Source organism: Schistocerca cancellata, chromosome 9 (assembly GCF_023864275.1).
Source record: "Schistocerca cancellata isolate TAMUIC-IGC-003103 chromosome 9, iqSchCanc2.1, whole genome shotgun sequence".
In the NCBI taxonomy this organism is placed as follows: Eukaryota; Metazoa; Arthropoda; class Insecta; order Orthoptera; family Acrididae; genus Schistocerca; species Schistocerca cancellata.
Window position 1 is genome coordinate 91,068,959 of NC_064634.1, and position 18,267 is coordinate 91,087,225.

At 41.5% G+C, this 18,267-nt stretch overlaps 1 protein-coding gene across 1 annotated transcript in view; it reads right to left on the reverse strand.

The window, feature by feature from the left end:
• Nucleotides 1-18,267, reverse strand: part of LOC126100960 (protease inhibitors-like) — a 51,043-nt gene that overhangs the window by 20,368 nt on the left and 12,408 nt on the right. Inside the window, exons 2-3 of the mRNA XM_049911622.1 lie at nt 12,490-12,594; nt 3,272-3,430 (exon numbers count right to left, since the gene is read on the reverse strand). Of these exons, the coding sequence (XP_049767579.1) occupies nt 3,272-3,430; nt 12,490-12,594 (264 nt within the window). The remainder of the gene's footprint in view (nt 1-3,271; nt 3,431-12,489; nt 12,595-18,267) is intronic.

An 18,267-nucleotide genomic window follows, 5' to 3' on the forward strand; every position in this document is an offset into this window, starting at 1 on the left:
TTTCTGGTTAAACATAAACTAAGTTGGGGAAAGAACATGTCCAAACAAAGCAGTAATGTCCGATTCAAACTGATGACGAATTAGAATCAAGGAATCCGCAAGAAGTACTTCTGTGAAAAGGGAAACTACATCAGAACTCACTAGAAGATGCGAACTACTTAAATGGAGAGCCCACAGTCTGTTGATAAAATCAGCAGAGTTTATCAACAGACGTATCAGGGGTCCCGTATCGCTCCAACTGCATACGCCCCACACCATTACGGAGCCTCCATCGACTTGTACAGTCCCCTGCTGACATGTAAGGTCCACGGATTCTTGACTTTGTCTCCATATCCGTACACGTACATTCACTAGATTCGGTTTGAAACGAGATTCGTCCAACGAGGCAACATGTTTCCAGTCATCAACAATCCAATTTCGGTGTTGACGAGCCCAGGAGAGGCGTAAAACTTTGTGTCATGCACTCATCAAGGGTATACGAGTGGGCCTTCGGCTCCGAAAGCCCATATTGATGATGTTTCGTTGAATGATTCACACGCTTAGACTTGTTGATGGCCCACCATTAAAATCTGCAGCAATTTGCGGAAGAGTTGCACTTCTGTCACGTTGAACAATTTTCTTCAGTCGTCGTTGGTACCGTTCTTGCAGGAGCTTTTTTCCGGCAGCAACGATATCAGAGATTTGATGTTCTACCGGATTCCAGAGAATAACGGTATCCTCGTAAAATGGTCGTAAGGGGAAAAATCCCACTTGATCACTATCTCGGAGATGCTGTGTCCCACCGCTCGTGTGCCGACTGCAGCACCACGTTAAGACTCACTTAAATCTTGAAAACCTGCCGCTGTAGCAGCAGTAACCGATCTAACAACTGCACCAGCCGTATTCTGGCAGTTTACATATCTCTGTATTTCAATACGCATGCCTATACCAGTTTCTTTGGCGGTTCAGTGTATATGTTTGGTAATAGTGTCAAGACATCAGTTACTTGTCTTATGTAGTAAAGCATGGCTTTCGTGGTAGCTTTGAACTTGAGCCTTGTGCTAGTATCGTTTCCTGTGTTTTAGATCAAGCTTTTCGTGGTCTAGCTGAACGGCCTATGGCGTTCGGTCGCGTGGCCAAATTAACTAAGCGACGAACGCTGTTTGTGACCAGACAAGCTCAACAACTGAGTAATCCATTTTGACCGTTTGTAAATTCCCTAACTAAGATGTAGTCAGTAAGTCTTTGGTATTGCAGTAAATCTGAAGGAGAATTTAAATGTTTTTGGCTAACTTGTCAAAAAATTAAAATCAAATATTTACATTTAAATTTTCATGCTGTTGAAATTTCAGTCCTGTCAACTTTTGACGGGTTTTGGTAACCAAATTGAAATATAAATTGCTCCCATTGATGTAAGGTTATTTGTTTTGCTGACCTTTGGCTGTGAGGCTAGTGAGGCCGGAACGTTTTAAAGGCATTCCTACGTAAAACTGCTTTTAGAAATCAGAGCGTGTTTATGCTGTTACTCGTGAGGGATTGGTTCACTTTTTTTTTTTATAAACAACTAAGTACTAATTCTGTGTGTCCTCATATTACACTCAGTGCTTCCACCTCAGCAGCCCTGTACCCTGCAATCCTTCTTTCAAACTTCTCAGTTAGCATTGTACACTGAAGCGCCAAAGAAACTCGTTCAGGTATCCGTATTGAAATACGGAGATACTTGAACAGGCAGAATACAGCGCAGCGGTCGGTAACGCCTATATAAGACAAGTGTCTGCCGCAGTTGTTAGACCGATTACTGCTGCTACAGTGGCAGGTTATCAAGATTTTAAGTGAGTTTGATAGTGGTGTTATAGTTGGCGCACGAAAGATCAGACAAAGCATCTTCGAGGTAGCGATGAAGTAGGGATTTTCCCGTACGACCATTTAACGATTGTACCGTGAATATCATGAATCCGGCAAAACATCAAATCTCCGACATCGCTGCGGCCGGAAAAAGATCCTGCAAGAACGGAACCAACGACGACTGATGAGAATCGTTCTTTGTGACAGAAGTGCAACCCTTCTGCAAATTGCTTCAGATTTCAATGCTGGCTCATCAAAAAGTGTTAACGTGCGAACCATTCAAAGAAACATCATCGATATGGGCTTTCGGAGCCGAAGGCCCACTGGTGTACCCTTGATGACTGTACGACCCAAAGCTTTACGCCTCGCCTGGGCTCTTCAACTCCGACATTGGACTGTCGATGACTGCAAAAATGTTGCCTGGTAGGACGAGTCTCGTTTCAAACTGTATCTACCGGATGGAGCGTATGGAGACAACGTCATGAATCTATGGATCCCGCATGTCAGCAAGGGACTGTGCATGCTGTTGGAGGCTCTGTAAAGGTGTTGGGCGAGTACAGTTGGAGTGATATGGGACCCTTGATACGTCTAGATACGGCTCTGACAGGTGACACGTAAGCATCCTGTCTGATCACCTGCATCCATTCATGTCCATTTTTCATTCCGACGGATTTGGGAAATCCCAGCGGGACAATTCGACATCCCACAAGTCCAGAATTGGTACAGAGTGGTTCCAGGAACACTCTTCTGAATTTCAACACTTCTGCTGGCCACCAAACTCACCAGACATGAACATTATAGAGCGTGTCTGGGATGTCTTGCAACGTGCTGTTCACAAGAGATTTCCACCCCCTCGTACTCTTACGAATTTATGGACAGCCCTGCTGGATTCATTGTGTCAGTTCCCTCCAGCAGTACTTCAGACGTTATTAGAGTCCATGTCACGTCATGTGACGGCACTTCTGCGTGCTTCCAGAGGCCCTACACGATATTAGGCAGGGGAACCATTTTCTTTGGCTCTTCAGTGTAAATCGTCTCGAGTTTATTGAATACTTCCTGGTGCTAGGCTAGCAACAGACAAGGTGACGGTGAGCGTTGTGTTGCTTGAATCTCCTTGTACAATCTTGGGTTACTGCCTTTTTCATTGACATTGACGGATCATGGGAGGTGGAATCTGAGCAGGAGGCTGTGGCCTCTACTACGCAAGGCGTTTACTCATTTGTAGAATTTGGAAGGCAGTATGTACACTATGATATGAAAACAAGAAAAGGAAGACGAATTTGTAAGGAACGGATAAAAATAGAACGTCTACGATTATATTCAGGAAAAGACTTTCATCATCAGACAAAATAGGGAACATGCTGGTGAAGGCAGTCTTGCGTTAGACTTATCAGACTCCCAAAAGACTTTCACAGTGTACACGTAGTATACAGTGAAATAGACTCACCCCTTGTGGAGCGCGACAGACAGCCCTTGGCGGTGCAGATAGCCGCTGTCCCGTCGCTGTTGCAGTAGCATGTGTTGCAGTCCTTCTTGAACGTCGTGTTGGGAGTGCACTGTCTCTCAGACCGCCTCACTCTGGTGGCTGTGTCACTGGTTGTCGAAGCTGGACAAAGATGCATTGTTAGGAGAAGAAAAAGTTCTTAGCCAAGATAGCAATAAAACAATAAAGATACATTGGTTCCTCGTTATTGGTTGCATTTGCACTGCATTTGCAGTGTAGACGCTCGTTGGATAGATGGAATACAGAACTCGCCAGAGTGAAAACAAAGGAAGATATAGAAAACTAGGATAATGTATGTGGTAACACTCTGAAAGTCACAGCTCAATGTGCGATTCCAAGAAAGGCACACAGTTTTAGCAGATGGTTGGTTGGTTGGTTTGTGGGATTAAAGGGACCAGACCGCGACGGTCATCGGTCCCTTTAGCAGATGGTTCTGTGTATAATATTCATTCAGAAAAGCGGGTTATGCAAAACTGCCTACGTTCAAGGTGTGATCTAAACAAAGGAAGAGTACAGTTAGTGCTCCTTCAATGATGTGGTTTGTACTGTCGGACCACTATTCGGACTGAGAGAAAATGAGGAAAATCAACTGCGTTACTTTCAAGACAAAGGATAGTATTACTTGCCTTCATCGATATACGGATGTCATTGAAAATTTAAGTGAGAAGAATTGTTTACCTTCCGAATATGATTCTACCGTGCTAACCACCGTGTCACCTAACATAGTTTCAGCAGTTCTGACACAATATGGTGGCTGTTTAGGAATCATGAGTTACAACATGCCTTCTTATCGTATTCTAAAATTAGTGACCAAAAATTTTTATTCTTGCCAGTCTTCAAAGTGGATCAGAGTTGTTTTCCATCGGCATATGCTATCTAATTAGCCTATTATTACCATAAAGTCTTTCACATATTTTAACCTTTACTTTTCTTGTAATATTTCCTCCCTACTGTTAGATTCTGTACCAAAATTAACGTTTTCGAAGTGCTGGACACATCAGTCACAACCTTTCTGTTAATGTTCTCCATATGCTACTGATGTCATCTGTTGCTTTAAATGTCTCTTTATTTCGCATATTCTCTGTCAACTTTATGTTAATATTATTTTATACCATCATGATTCAAATGCTACTAGTTGCACCATCTCTGGTTTCCTCACAGTCTACATTTCGCATCCAACGACGATATGCTGGACATGAACAGTTTCATAAACACCATTCATCTTTATTGCAAACGTTTTAAAGTAGTGTACCTTTATGATGCATAACATATTATTTATAACTCCAATAGGTTTTTGTTTCAGTTATTTCCTACAGAACCATACATAGCCTTTCTTCTTAAATAGCATTTTATTCTTCGAAGTTACACCACATTTGGTATTAAACGTGTACATAGTCTCCTTATACACATCATGTACTCATGGGTTTTACTTTATTGATGCTTCGGCTCCATTTCATTTATAACATGTTCTAAGTATATCTCACTTTCCGCAGAAAGGCCGACTATGAATCATAGCGCCTGTTCTCTTTGCGCTTTTCGTGTAATATTTTCTTTCCACCACTTCTTCACTTCCTTGGCAAGAAAGCATATCATCAAAGTTTTTTAATCATAGTGCTTAGAGACTCGAACATATTTTAAAAGAGCCACCTCGACTCAGACCCAAATTTTGACGTATAAATTTTTACATCGGGTTAGTTTCCAGCTTTTCTCATCAGCTAGTGATCTCTGTATTAAATGTCAAATCCTGAAAGTAGTTTGACAAAATTACCTACAGCTTTGGTTAAACGATGGCTCTCTTCCAAACCGAACATCAGCATTGAAATTCAGACTTGACTCACATGTTTTGGACATGGTGATGCCTAGCTCTATCTTCCGTATTTGTAAGTGAAAAATGATTTATATAGTTATGGTAAATCAGTGTTTTGCTTATGTCCTTCACCATCTTTTTTCCCAATATTTAGTTTTCTCTTTCTCACTTTTCCCTTCAAATGGTTCAAATGGCTCTGAGCACTATGGGACTCAACTGCTGTGGTCATAAGTCCCCTAGAACGTAGAACTACTTAAACCTAACTAACCTAAGGACATCACACACATCCATGCCCGAGGCAGGATTCGAACCTGCGACCGTAGTGGTCGTGCGGTTCCAGACTGTAGCGCCTTTAACCGCTCGGCCATTTCGGCCGGCTCACTTTTCCCTTCGAAGACTTTCATGTATCCCATTGTATCATGAATTTCAGAATCGATTAAATGGTCGTTTTACTTTTCCTGGAACCAAACTGATTTAGCCTGCATCACTTCAAGTTTTCTTTGCATTTTAGTGTATACACCATTAACTCAACAAACTGTTAATACACAGGGTGGTCAGAAACAGCTTGGAAACCTTGTAAGGATCTTGCATGGTAGGTTGTGCTGAGTAATGATTGTTAACAAAAACTTCGATACGTTGCATCGTTTCCGAGTCGATTAGCACTGAAGTTAGCCAGTCAGACTGTAGCGCGTGCAAATACAAGCAGCCCGCCAGGGTCTCACTCGTTCTGAGAGCGTAGATCGTAATGCACGTGACTGCTCAGCCTTTGTTTCGGATTTGGTCATTATTGCCACACACCGTCCAATGTTTTTTATCGCTCTCTTGTTCAACTGTACGAAACCAAGCAAAGAGCACCTTCGACGACACCATCTCTGCCAGGCCGCTTGAATCTGCGCAGGCAATAGCCTCATTTGCTAAATTCAATTCTAATTAACTCGTAATCGACGAAAAGTATCGAATGTTTCTTCTTAACACTTATTGCTCAGCACAACCTGCCCTGCAACATGCTCAAAAGCTTTTCAAGCTGTTTCAGAGTGCCGTGTATGTGGCTGACTGTAATGTAAAAGTTTTGCCATTGTCGTTGGAAGTATAACATTGAAAAGTGCAGCGTGGTGTTGGCTACGTATTTATGATGACTTCTCGTACATCGTTTTGGAAACACTTATCACAACCATCAAATTAACTAGGGGTTCATTAGCGTTTTTCGTTGTCTCGATATAAGACGAGGGTGCAGGTTTTATTTTACATGGAGTTTGAGTAATGTGTAACAATGACAATACAAGTATATTCACGTTGTTTCTTTATCAAACCAAGCGAGTACTTCAAGTAGATTTCTTATCCTGCCAGTTAAATATGGTGAGAACTTGATCAGATGCTTAAACGACTTTATCCGTTACTTGATCGTTAAGCTATTTGTCACGTGGGTGCTGCCCTGCAGTGTTACTGTGCGTCCGACGAAGTGTCAGCTACGTACTCGTATTCCTAGAATTTTGGCAGCCACTATCTGGAACTAGTGAAAGTGCAGTGGCTGCTCGTGAATTTACATTCAGACAAATATGAGAGTGTGAAATTAATAGCATCTACTGTATAACAATTGAGCTTCTCATCAAGTTGATACAACGGCAGCCACTGCCAATAATCATAACAACATTAATAATAATAATAATAATAATAATAAAATGCATAACTTACCTGACAAAGTAAATAATTGTTTTGTGTAATTTTGTTGTTTTGTACGTAAGTAAGTAAAGTGTAGGGAAACAACGAAATAATGTGTAAGCTTTCGCAACTCTCCGCTTCGCATTTTTGTGTAAGTGGGAGTTTTCGTGCTTTTCCATTTCTTCAGACAAATATACAAGATCCCTAACAGATGTCTTAGTTGGCGAATTTACTTCCGGGCTGAAATTCAGATATTCTTACGCTGCATCCACACAAAAACTTATGCTAACTGTGTACTTCCTTGTTAAATATTTCGTTGTAGTCACACTTATTTGATTTCTCGATCAAAGGATGGGTTCTCGGAAGCCCTAGTACTATTAGGGCTAACTTTTCCTGGTAATTTACGTTTCTCAGAAAGAGATTTTCACTTTGCAGTGGAGTATGCGCTGATATGAAACTTCCCGGCAGATTAAAGCTGTGTGTCGGATCGAGACTCGAATTCGAGACCTTTGCCTTTCGCGGGAAAGTGCTCTACCGACTAATCTACCCAAGCACGAATCATGACCCGTCCTCACAGTTTTACTTTTGTGTTAGGGTATAAAATATATTCAACATAGTTCATGTTTACACTGCACATGAAAGCCGATTCTTGTACAGTAAACAACAAATTCCAAACACAAAGTGCCGTTTCTGGAAATTATTAACTCAAGTAGTAATGTCTGCCAACATGGTCACTTGACGAGAATACAAATGAGCTGCCGAAATCCAGTTGAAGTCCGCACTAAGTTTCGAGATTCTGTGAAAGGTAGCCAATCTTGGGGATTTTGCGTCTGTTTAAATTTGGCATGTCTTTTTCGTTGTTTCTGCAATAGTGTTCTGACCCGTTTTGTGTACCAAGGAGGATCAGCTCCGCCGTTTGTTAATTTATTTGGTATAAGTATCTCAGTTGCTGCCGATACTATTTCTTTGAATTCAAGCCACATGTGGTGTACACCTATATTGTTAATTTGGAAGGAGTGGAGATTGTCTCTCAGGAAGCTGTATAGTGTATTTTATCTGCTTTCTTTTAATAGGTACAGTTTTCATTTAATTTTGGAGGATTTGCGGGTTATAATATTCAATCTCGCTACGACAACTCTGTGTTCAGTAATCCCTGTATCTGTTTTGATGCTCATTATTATCTCAAGATTATTTGTTGCTAAACGGTCAAGTGTGTTGTCAGAACCGTGCACTATTTACGTGGGCTCATGAACTCTACTGCTCGAAATAATTTTCAGAGAATGCGTTTAGCACAATTTCGGATGATGTTTTCTGCGTACCTCCAGAATTAAAGATGTATTTTTGAAAACATATCGAGGGTAAATTAAAGTCACCACCAACTGTAATCGTATGAGTGGGATACGTGTTTGGAATCAAACTCAAGTTTTCTTGGAACCTTTCAGCCATTGTATCATCGGAACTGGGAGGTCGGTCAAAGAATCCAATTATTATTTTATTGGGTTGCCAAGAATCAAACATGCGACCGACAACCGTGTTTAGTCTATCCTTCCGGAACACCGTTAGATTCTTCGCAAAACTTTAACTGAGTTTACATCCAGCTTTAGCCAGATTTCAGTGCCTTTAGCGACCTGAGCATCAGTGGTTTCTATTAGCGCTAGGAGCTCTGGTACTTTCCAAACACAGCTACGACGATTTACAACTCGTATACCGATGGTTCCTGTATCTAAGTTCTTCTGAATTCGGCCTGCAACCTTTGTGACTGAAGCTCATTTTGTGTTTTCCCGAGACCCTCTAACCAAAAAAAAAAAAAAAGACCACCCAGTCCACGCCACACAGCCCCTGCCACCCAGGTAGCCACCTCCCTGCGTTTAATGGACTCCTGATCTATTCAGAGGAACAATTATATAGCGCAACCACCAATATCGAAAGTCGAGGAATCTGCAGCCTACATGGTCGCAGAACCGTCTGAGCCTGATTCAGACCCTTCACTAGGCTCTGTACCAGAGGTCCGCAATCGGTCCTGTCGACTAGGCTGCAAATCGTCAGCTTTGCTTTCATCCCTCAGTCAAGACTGGCAGCATTTACCACTTCTGATAGCCTCTTGAAACCTGAGAGAATCTCTTCTGATCCAAAGTGAAACATATCATTGGTACTGACGGGAGCTACCACATGCAGGCCGGCCGCTGTGGTCGAGCGGTTCTAGGCGCATCAGTCCGGAACCACGCGGCTGCTATGGTCGCAGGTTCGAATCCTGCCTGGGGCATGGATGTGTTTTATGTCCTTAGGTTAGTAGGGTTTAAGTAGTTCTAAGTCTAGGGGACTGATGACCTCAGATGTTAAGTCCAATAGCGCTTAGAGCCACTTGAGCCATCTGAATTTCCTGCAGTTGGCTGGACTCTGTGCTCTTGATGGCATCCGGAAGGAATCGTTCCACGTCTGGATTGTCTCCACCCAGTATGCACACGCAGTGGACATTGGCTTTCTTCCCGTTCTTGGCAGCCATGTGCCTAAGGGGCCCCATAATGCACCTAACGTTGGAGCTCCCAACTCTCAATAATTGATTGGCTCTGAGCACTATGGGACTTAACTTCTCAGGTCATCAGTCCCTTAGAACTACGTAAACCTAACTAACCGAAGGACATAACACACATCCATGCCCGAGGCAGGATTCGAATCTGCGACCGTAGCTGTCTCGCGGTTCCAGACTGTAGCGCCTAGAACTGCTCGGCCACTCTAGTCGGCACTCTCAATAATCCCACCCTTTGTGATTGCCCGGATCTTGCAGGCTAGAGGTTTTCTCTGAATCAGGACAGGCGATGGCATCTGGCTGAGCGACAGTGTCAGCCACAGACAGCACCTATTTTTCAAATGGTTCAAATGGCTCTGAGCACTATGGGACTTAACATCTATGGTCATCAGTCCCCTAGAACTTAGAACTACTTAAACCTAACTAACCTAAGGACATCACACAATACCCAGTCATCACGAGGCAGAGCAAATCTGTGACCCCGCCGGGAATCGAACCCGGGAACCCGGACCTATTTTTCAGACTAACTGGGGAGGCCATACATGCGGCCCCCTGGGCTACAGTAACTAAAGTGACTAAAAGTAAGATCACTGTTTTCAGTGCTAAGGAATAGGATGGGAGTATAGACCTCTCGTGGGGTTTTGCTCAATAATCTTTGAGTATACATCCACAGTTCATGTAGATTTTTTTGCTTTTAATTTTATTTATTTATTTTTTTGAGGTTCTTTTGAACTGTATGAACTGAAACATAAAACTTTGCGGAAGCAAAGGGAACTTCACAGAAAAAATAAACATAGCCAAAGCCTTGCAGACAAACAAAAATTACGCGAAGCGAAATGTAGTATGAGGAGGACTATGCGAGAGGCGTTCAATGAATTCGAAAGTAAAGTTCTATGTACTGACTTGGCAGAAAATCCTAAGAAATTTTGGTCTTATGTCAAAGCGGTAGGTGGAGCAAAACAAAATGTCCAGACACTCTCTGACCAAAATGGTACTGAAACAGAGGATGACAGACTAAAGGCCAAAATACTAAATGTCTTTTTCCAAAGTTGTTTCACAGAGGAAGATTGCACTGTAGTTCCTTCTCTAGACTGTCGCACAAATGACAAAATGGTAGATATCGAAATAGACGACAGAGGGATAGAGAAACAATTAAAATCGCTCAAAAGAGGAAAGGCCTCTGGACCTGATGGGATACCAGTTCAATTTTACACAGAGTACGCGAAGGAACTTGCCCCCCTTCTTGCAGCGGTGTACCGTAGGTCTCTAGAAGAGCGTAGCGTTCCAAAGGATTGGAAAAGGGCACAGGTCATCCCCGTTTTCAAGAAGGGACGTCGAACAGATGTGCAGAACTATAGACCTATATCTCTAACGTCGATCAGTTGTAGAATTTTGGAACACGTATTGTGTTCCAGTATAATGACTTTTCTGGAGACGAGAAATCTACTCTGTAGGAATCAGCATGGGTTTCGAAAAAGACGGTCATGTGAAACCCAGCTCCCGCTATTCGTCCACGAGACTCACAGGGCCATAGACACGGGTTCACAGGTAGATGCCGTGTTTCTTGACTTCCGCAAGGCGTTCGATACAGTTCCCCACAGTCGTTTAATGAACAAAGTAAGAGCATATGGACTATCAGACCAATTGTGTGATTGGATTGAAGAGTTCCTAGATAACAGGACGCAGCATGTTATTCTCAATGGAGAGAAGTCTTCCGAAGTAAGAGTGATTTCAGGTGTGCCGCAGGGGAGTGTCATAGGACCGTTGCTATTCACAATATACATAAATGACCTGGTGGATGACATCGGAAGTTCACTGAGGCTTTTTGCAGATGATGCTGTGGTGTATCGAGAGGTTGTAACAATGGAAAATTGTACTGAAATGCAGGAGGATCTGCAGCGAATTGACGCATGGTGCAGGGAATGGCAATTGAATCTCAATGTAGACAAGTGTAATGTGCTGCGAATACACAGAAAGATAGATCCTTTATCATTTAGCTACAAAATAGCAGGTCAGCAACTGGAAGCAGTTAATACCATAAATTATCTGGGAGTACGCATTCGGAGTGATTTAAAATGGAATGATCATATAAAGTTGATTGTCGGTAAAGCAGATGCCAGACTGAGATTCATTGGAAGAATCCTAAGGAAATGCAATCCGAAAACAAAGGAAGTAGGTTACAGTACGCTTGTTCGCCCACTGCTTGAATACTGCTCAGCAGTGTGGGATCCGTACCAGATAGGGTTGATACAAGACATAGAGAAGATCCAACGGAGAGCAGCGCGCTTCGTTACAGGATCATTTAGTAATCGCGAAAGCGTTACGGAGATGATAGATAAACTCCAGTGGAAGACTCTGCAGGAGAGACGCTCAGTAGCTCGGTACGGGCTTTTGTCGAAGTTTCGAGAACATACCTTCACCGAAGAGTCAAGCAGTATATTGCTCCCTCCTACGTATATCTCGCGAAGAGTCCATGAGTATAAAATCAGAGAGATTAGAGCCCACACAGAGGCATACCGGCAATCCTTCTTTCCACGAACAATACGAGACTGGAATAGAAGAGAGAACCGATAGAGGTACTGAAGGTACCCTCCGCCACACACCGTCAGGTGGCTTGCGGAGTATGGATGTAGATGTAGATGTAGATGAAACTTCCGATCAACTGTTGTGCTCTTGTCCACAGGGATAATTTGGTAGCACAGAGGTTTCTGAGCTTGAGGACCTTTGTTCGATACCTTCCCCTTTACATATGTTTAAGCCGGACATAACTTCAACATTGCGTTTGCTTTTTGAAATATTACATCAATAACACTTTTTCAAGGAAAAAGAATAATATAAAAAATCCATTTTCAGTGTGTTAAACACTGTCTGACACCTTCACGAGTTTCTTGAGGGTTCTTGTCCAAGAATCTTTGAGAAACAGTTATGAAGTAAATGCAGCTGTTCTGCGCCTGTCTGTTATTCAAATAAAGACAGCTGATAACTACCGGCAGTGAGAATTGCGCCCACAGTTCTTGTGGTGGTTTGTTAGTGCTCAGCAGTCACCATGTGTGTCATATCTACATTTAGGCTCACGTTAGCTTTCTCTTTCCAGGCAAGGATGGTGTGAGACAGCCTCTTTAAATAACTTAATCATGTCAGCTGTATAATAAATCTGGAAGTACTGACCTGTCTGCCACGATAGACATGCCATGCGGGTACAGCCCCAAAAGCCATCGGCACTGCAAAAACACGAGTTGCAGTCCTCTTTCTTCGTCTCTCCTGGTGTGCACTCTGGAAATGAATCAAATCAATTTGTTTACTTTGACCAGAACAACATGTCCTAGTGCTAAACACTGCAAAAACCAGTAAATCGCCTGTGATCAAATGTAGCATTGGAAAACCTGCAATGGGCGCCAAAAATACGGTACCTTTAAAAATTAATAACATGCAAATAGTGTGGAAATGAACTAAATTCAAATCAATAAAGCATGGGTATTTTACATTTGCTACAATAATTAAAAAATCACCAGTTCAAAGAATCGATTTGACTAAGCACAGGCACACTCAGTAATAGGGTATGAATAATGAGGTTTACCACTGAGTCTCACCACATAGTGGAACTGAAAACACTTGCAGACTTGGGCAGCTGGTATTATGTTAAAACCACACGTCGACCTCTCAGCGAGTCTCTTGTGTTGTTTCATGGCAACTGATTGACAGCCAGCAGCTTCCATCTTCATGTGTTGTGGATCTGGGGCAGTTAGTTTCTCATTACACGGTTCCTGCCCAATGGCTCTCCAGGTAAATCTGCCACCCACTGGCTAATTAATGGAGGGCTATTGTCCTTGATGTAACAGCCACAGGTTGACTTGCAACTTTCACATGGTGTATGTTGTTTGCAGTAATGAAATGCAGCAGCTGTGCCTTGTTACATTTGTAAGCTGACGTCAAAGTACAAGGTGAACATAGCAGAATGCTTAAACATTCCAGCATCAGACCAGAAGAAAGACCACCCAACGGGTATGGGAAATGAGAACCTTATAAATTGATGACAGACATCAGAATGAGCGCAGGGATTCAGCACAAAGTCTGATAACTTTGCATAAAATAGACTGACGTGCCTTCAGAAGGCGAAGTCAGAACTCCCACTAAAAATGGAAATGAGAATCATCAAACAGTCTCCGAAAAGAATTACCAATGTGACTCTCAAATTACCTCCTAACGAAGTTGCATAGGTCTCAGAAACCTCTTCCAATAACTTCCAAAGATCTCTGAAGGAACCAACATGACTTCCGAATGACGGAATCCCCAGATCGTGTTCTCCCAATGCTCTCATCGCACTAAGTTCCGCTGACTGCCCCTGACCGGCAGTTTTGTTTGCTTTCTCCCACTGCGTGGCTCAGAGACCTGAATTTTTTGTAGTAATGTCTTCGTCATTGATGGACCCAATAATGTAGCAACTCTATGGTGGTGGTGTTGGATTCTCGTTTAGGTAACCCTGGGCAGTTCAAGTCACATACAGCTTGGAGACAGTAAATGTATTTATTTATAACAGTTTACTGAAAGTAGTTTCGTATTTATAACAGTTTACTGAAAGTAGTCTCGTGCTCACGTCCAGTAGGCGGTGAGTGTGTGTCCAACCAATGGTCCTCATTGAACACTGCTTCACCTTGAAGAGACACCCCCCCCCCCTCAGTACAAACCAGTAGGGTGGCGACCATAAACGTTCAGAAATCCTGGGCGACAGTGGTAGCGTTGTAGCGTTATGACAGCAGCTGACAGTGTATGCTGGTGATGCTATGCCACTTGAAAGACACTTGGTGAGAGGTGTCCTTTAGCACTTACAACAGCTCCAGACATCGACTCCCTGCATCACCCATGGAAACATTATTGGTCTGAAGATGGGCCATCTATGGATGAAACTGGTTACCATACGAAGGTCACTTCCAACCTGGACTGATTGTTTCTTTTTGTTATGTCACAATGTAATCAGAGAATAAAGTGGCACATTTTTGTTCTACAGAGGTGAGGAAAACAGTTGGCATAATTTTGGCGTATCAAGATCAGCAGATAGCAATATTATTATTTGTGTGCAAAAGTAACGCTTGATTCTGTGTAGTGTATGAATTAATTTGGGTTAACTTTAATTTATATAATGTATTATTTTGGAGGGGTTTTACTATGTTGCTGGGATGTAAGTCGTTTGTAAAGTTCATAAAAGAAAATTAAGAAGTTTCTTGAAGTGTCCATTTTCCCAGCAGCTGTATTACATTGTAGTAGTTTACAAGAAAAAGACCTTTTTCATGCTGCACATTAAGTTTTTATTTTGCTTGTGAATCCTGATGCGTTTCCATTTTTACAGAGTATTCTCGGCGATTCTCGTGAAATATTACACAATTTTTCTCATTTTCACATATGGGTTACAGCTTTCAAACAGTTCATGGAAGTTTTTGTTATAAAAGGGAATAGTACTTACAGACCAGCAATTAATTCATTATTTTTACATCAAGAACCTCGTTCTCACGACAAAAACTTGTTTAAAAAGAAAAAAACCTGCGGGCGTTAGCAATACTTACGAAAACAAATGACAGTTTAAACACAGAAAATGGCAATTAGAGTGCATTGTTACGAAAATAGATTGTCCTCAAGAAAAACTGCAAGCTTTTAATTAGTTTTGCACATGAGAAAAAGACACTGATTTAAAAACAGTGAGTTAGAGTCTGATCTCTAAGTACCTTCCCATTTTATTATAAAAATGTGCATGAACTGTTTCAAATCTATAACCTGTATGTGGAAACGAAAGAAAATCTATATCTCAGGAAACTTAATGTAAATGCCTTGTAAAAGCGACGAAACGCGTCCGGCTTCATACGAGAAATAAGAAATTGGTGTGCAGCATGCAAAAATAATAAATGGAAATTATATTTTGGGGGTGAAAATTAATTGCATTGGTTGGAATGCCTTAAGAATTGTGTGGTGTAGCCTATCTATTGATGCAAGGAAGTTTACTGAAGAGATTTCAGCAGATAGTTACTTGAAATTTTGGGTTCGCATGGATTTAATAGTAATTGTTGGAATATTGGTTGCTTACTGTGCTAAACGAATCATAACACTACAGCCACGTTGTCTTCATTCTGTCTCGACAAACGAGGTATTGGGTGCGAGCTTAGGTCTTTGGCTACCATCCATGAAAACCACAGATGTGTACATGTTTCATTTATTGAATTATTTCGTCTTTTATACCTTTTTAATTTTGTAAATGTGTCAGCTCGTCGTATTCTCCGTAGTAACATAGGAAATGACTATAGCAAGACATTTCCCACGCCTCTTCCTGCTGAACCATGTATCATATATCAAGATTATTGCTTGATTTCTTGTTTATTTAATTATTAATTCGGCATATACTAAAGGAACACTTCATTTTAAAGTAGCGATTTACACGCTAAATTTGTCACCACAACTGAATGCAGCATAAAAAGACGCATCTGTTTAGCAGTCCTAGCTTATTGTTTCACAAGTTTTAACAAACTTTTGTCTGTCATAAGCACGCATGTACAAAATTTGTATTTTAATAAATTACCAATAAAATCCCGATACTTTAAAGAATCGAATTCTCGTTTGTACTGCAGCATCAAAAGTCAGATTACTTCAGAAATGAATAAATGTGCTAGATACTTACCTTTAGGCATGTAAGTGAGAAAAAGTTTAGGAAAGGTGACAACTATACTTGAAGTTTGTTGCAAGTCGATGAGGCCTCTCATTATGAAACAATGAATGAAAACCAACTTGGTAATTTGCGCTCCATTTTAAGCAAAAGCCAGTTTTTCACACATTTAAATGTTTATGACGTTATATCTCCTGAACTACACGTCGTACAGTGACATAATTTTGCAGGGGTATTCAATGGCAAACTGTGTTGCAAATAGCGTTAGTAGTAAGGAAGTAATAAGTTAAAAGCTCGTTAAAAGGTCATGTCTGATGCTGAAATCTGCATCAACAGCGAATGCACAGCACACGGTAATTTTTTTCCCTTTCATCAATTTTCGAGGGGCGTTAGCGAGAAAAGGTTTAATAACAGTTTTCAAGTTATGTGTAAACTCTGTTGAAAGTCGCTAAGTGCTATCGTTCCCATACAGTGGAAGAAAGAAGACCGTTTATTAGCACACCGTTAGTTACACCGTCACAAGACAAACCCACAAGTTTCCAGCTGCAACAATAGGTCTTATTGTGTTAAACTCTCAACATATGATTATACATTTTAATGGGTGTATTACAACAGCACTTTAAATTTTTAAATACGGTCAACAACAATGCAACAGACTGAATGTGAAATTATGTATCACCTATGCTACAACTGGGTCCAAGACAGCGTTTCAATAATACAGATATTAAACTTTGAGATCAGAATAATGTGAATGGTCTGAATAGGGAAAAAGGACTTTAATTTCACATGACATATATATCTATACGATCCTCATGATGTCGCTCATCATGAGGGACACTACCGACAAAAGAGCAGGCATTTGAAGCTGACTGCCGAACGATTCTACTACCACCATCATACATTTCGGTTAAGGACCATGAGGGTAAGATACGAGAAATTAGGACTCCTACAGAGGCATATAGAGAGTCGTTTTTCCCTCTGCCAGTGAGTGGAAAAGGAAAGAAAATGGCTAGTATTGGCACGGAGTACACTCCTCCGAGAGCCGTACGGTGGTTGGCAGGTATTTGTGTAGATACAGAAGATGGCAGGCAGAGACATCAGAACAGCGCCAAGTTCGGCTAGATCGTGATCGACTTCGACGCTACATCTACATAAATACTCCGCAATCCACCATACGGTGCGTGGCGGAACGTCACTTTCATATGAAGTCTCAAAAGAATCTCAACAAACAGTTGTGGGCCATGCCAGACTTCCGTCGGCGGATAAAGAAAAAAGGACATTTACATATAATCTTATGACCGACTACAACAAATTTCCTTCCATTGAAGGAATGGTCGTGAATTGTGAGGCCCTGAAATGGCAAAAAGACATGGCTGGAATGCATTGCACAAGTGGAAAAGTGCATACTGAAATATTTCAGGACCCTCTAAGATCCAAAATCTCTGCTCTTTCCGAATTAACAATGTAAGTGTAGACCAGATGTGGCTTGAATTTAAAGAAATAGTATCGGCAGCAGTTGACAGATTTAGATACAATAAATTAGAAAATGGCGTATCTGATCCTCCTTGGTAACAAAACGGATCAGAAGACTGCTGCAGAACAACGAAAAAAGCATGCCAAATTTCAACGAACGCAAAATCTCCAACATTGGCGGTCTCTTACAGAAGACTGAAATCTAGCGCGGTCTTCAATGCAAGATGCTTATGATAGTTTCCACAACGAAACTTTGTCACGAAACCTGACAGAAAATCCAAAGAGATTCTGTTCGCATGTAAAGTCACGCTAGTACGTTCTGTTTCCATTCCATGATTAATGTGATTTGAAGAGAAGTAATAAAATGAGCTCTAACGTGGAAAGTAAGCGTTTCCGGACACATGTCCTCATAACATATTTTCTTTCTTTGTGTGTGAGGAAGACACAGTCAATGCCTTCTCTACGTGTGGCAATGGAAATACTACCGATGACGGTGCTGCTAAAGCAGAGTTACTAATCGCAGCCTTCAATATTCCTTCACCACAGCAGATGAAGTAAATATTCTAAAATTCGAATCAAGAGCAGCTGCCAACATGAATAACGTAGAAGTATAGAAGTATACAGGGTGTTACAAAAAGGTACGGCCAAACTTTCAGGAAACATTCCTCACACACAAAGAAAGAAAATATGTTATGAGGACATGTGTCCGGAAACGCTTACTTTCCATGTTAGAGCTCATTTTATTACTTCTCTTCAAATCACATTAATCATGGAATGGAAACAGAACGTACCAGCGTGACTTCAAACACTTTGTTACAGGAAATGTT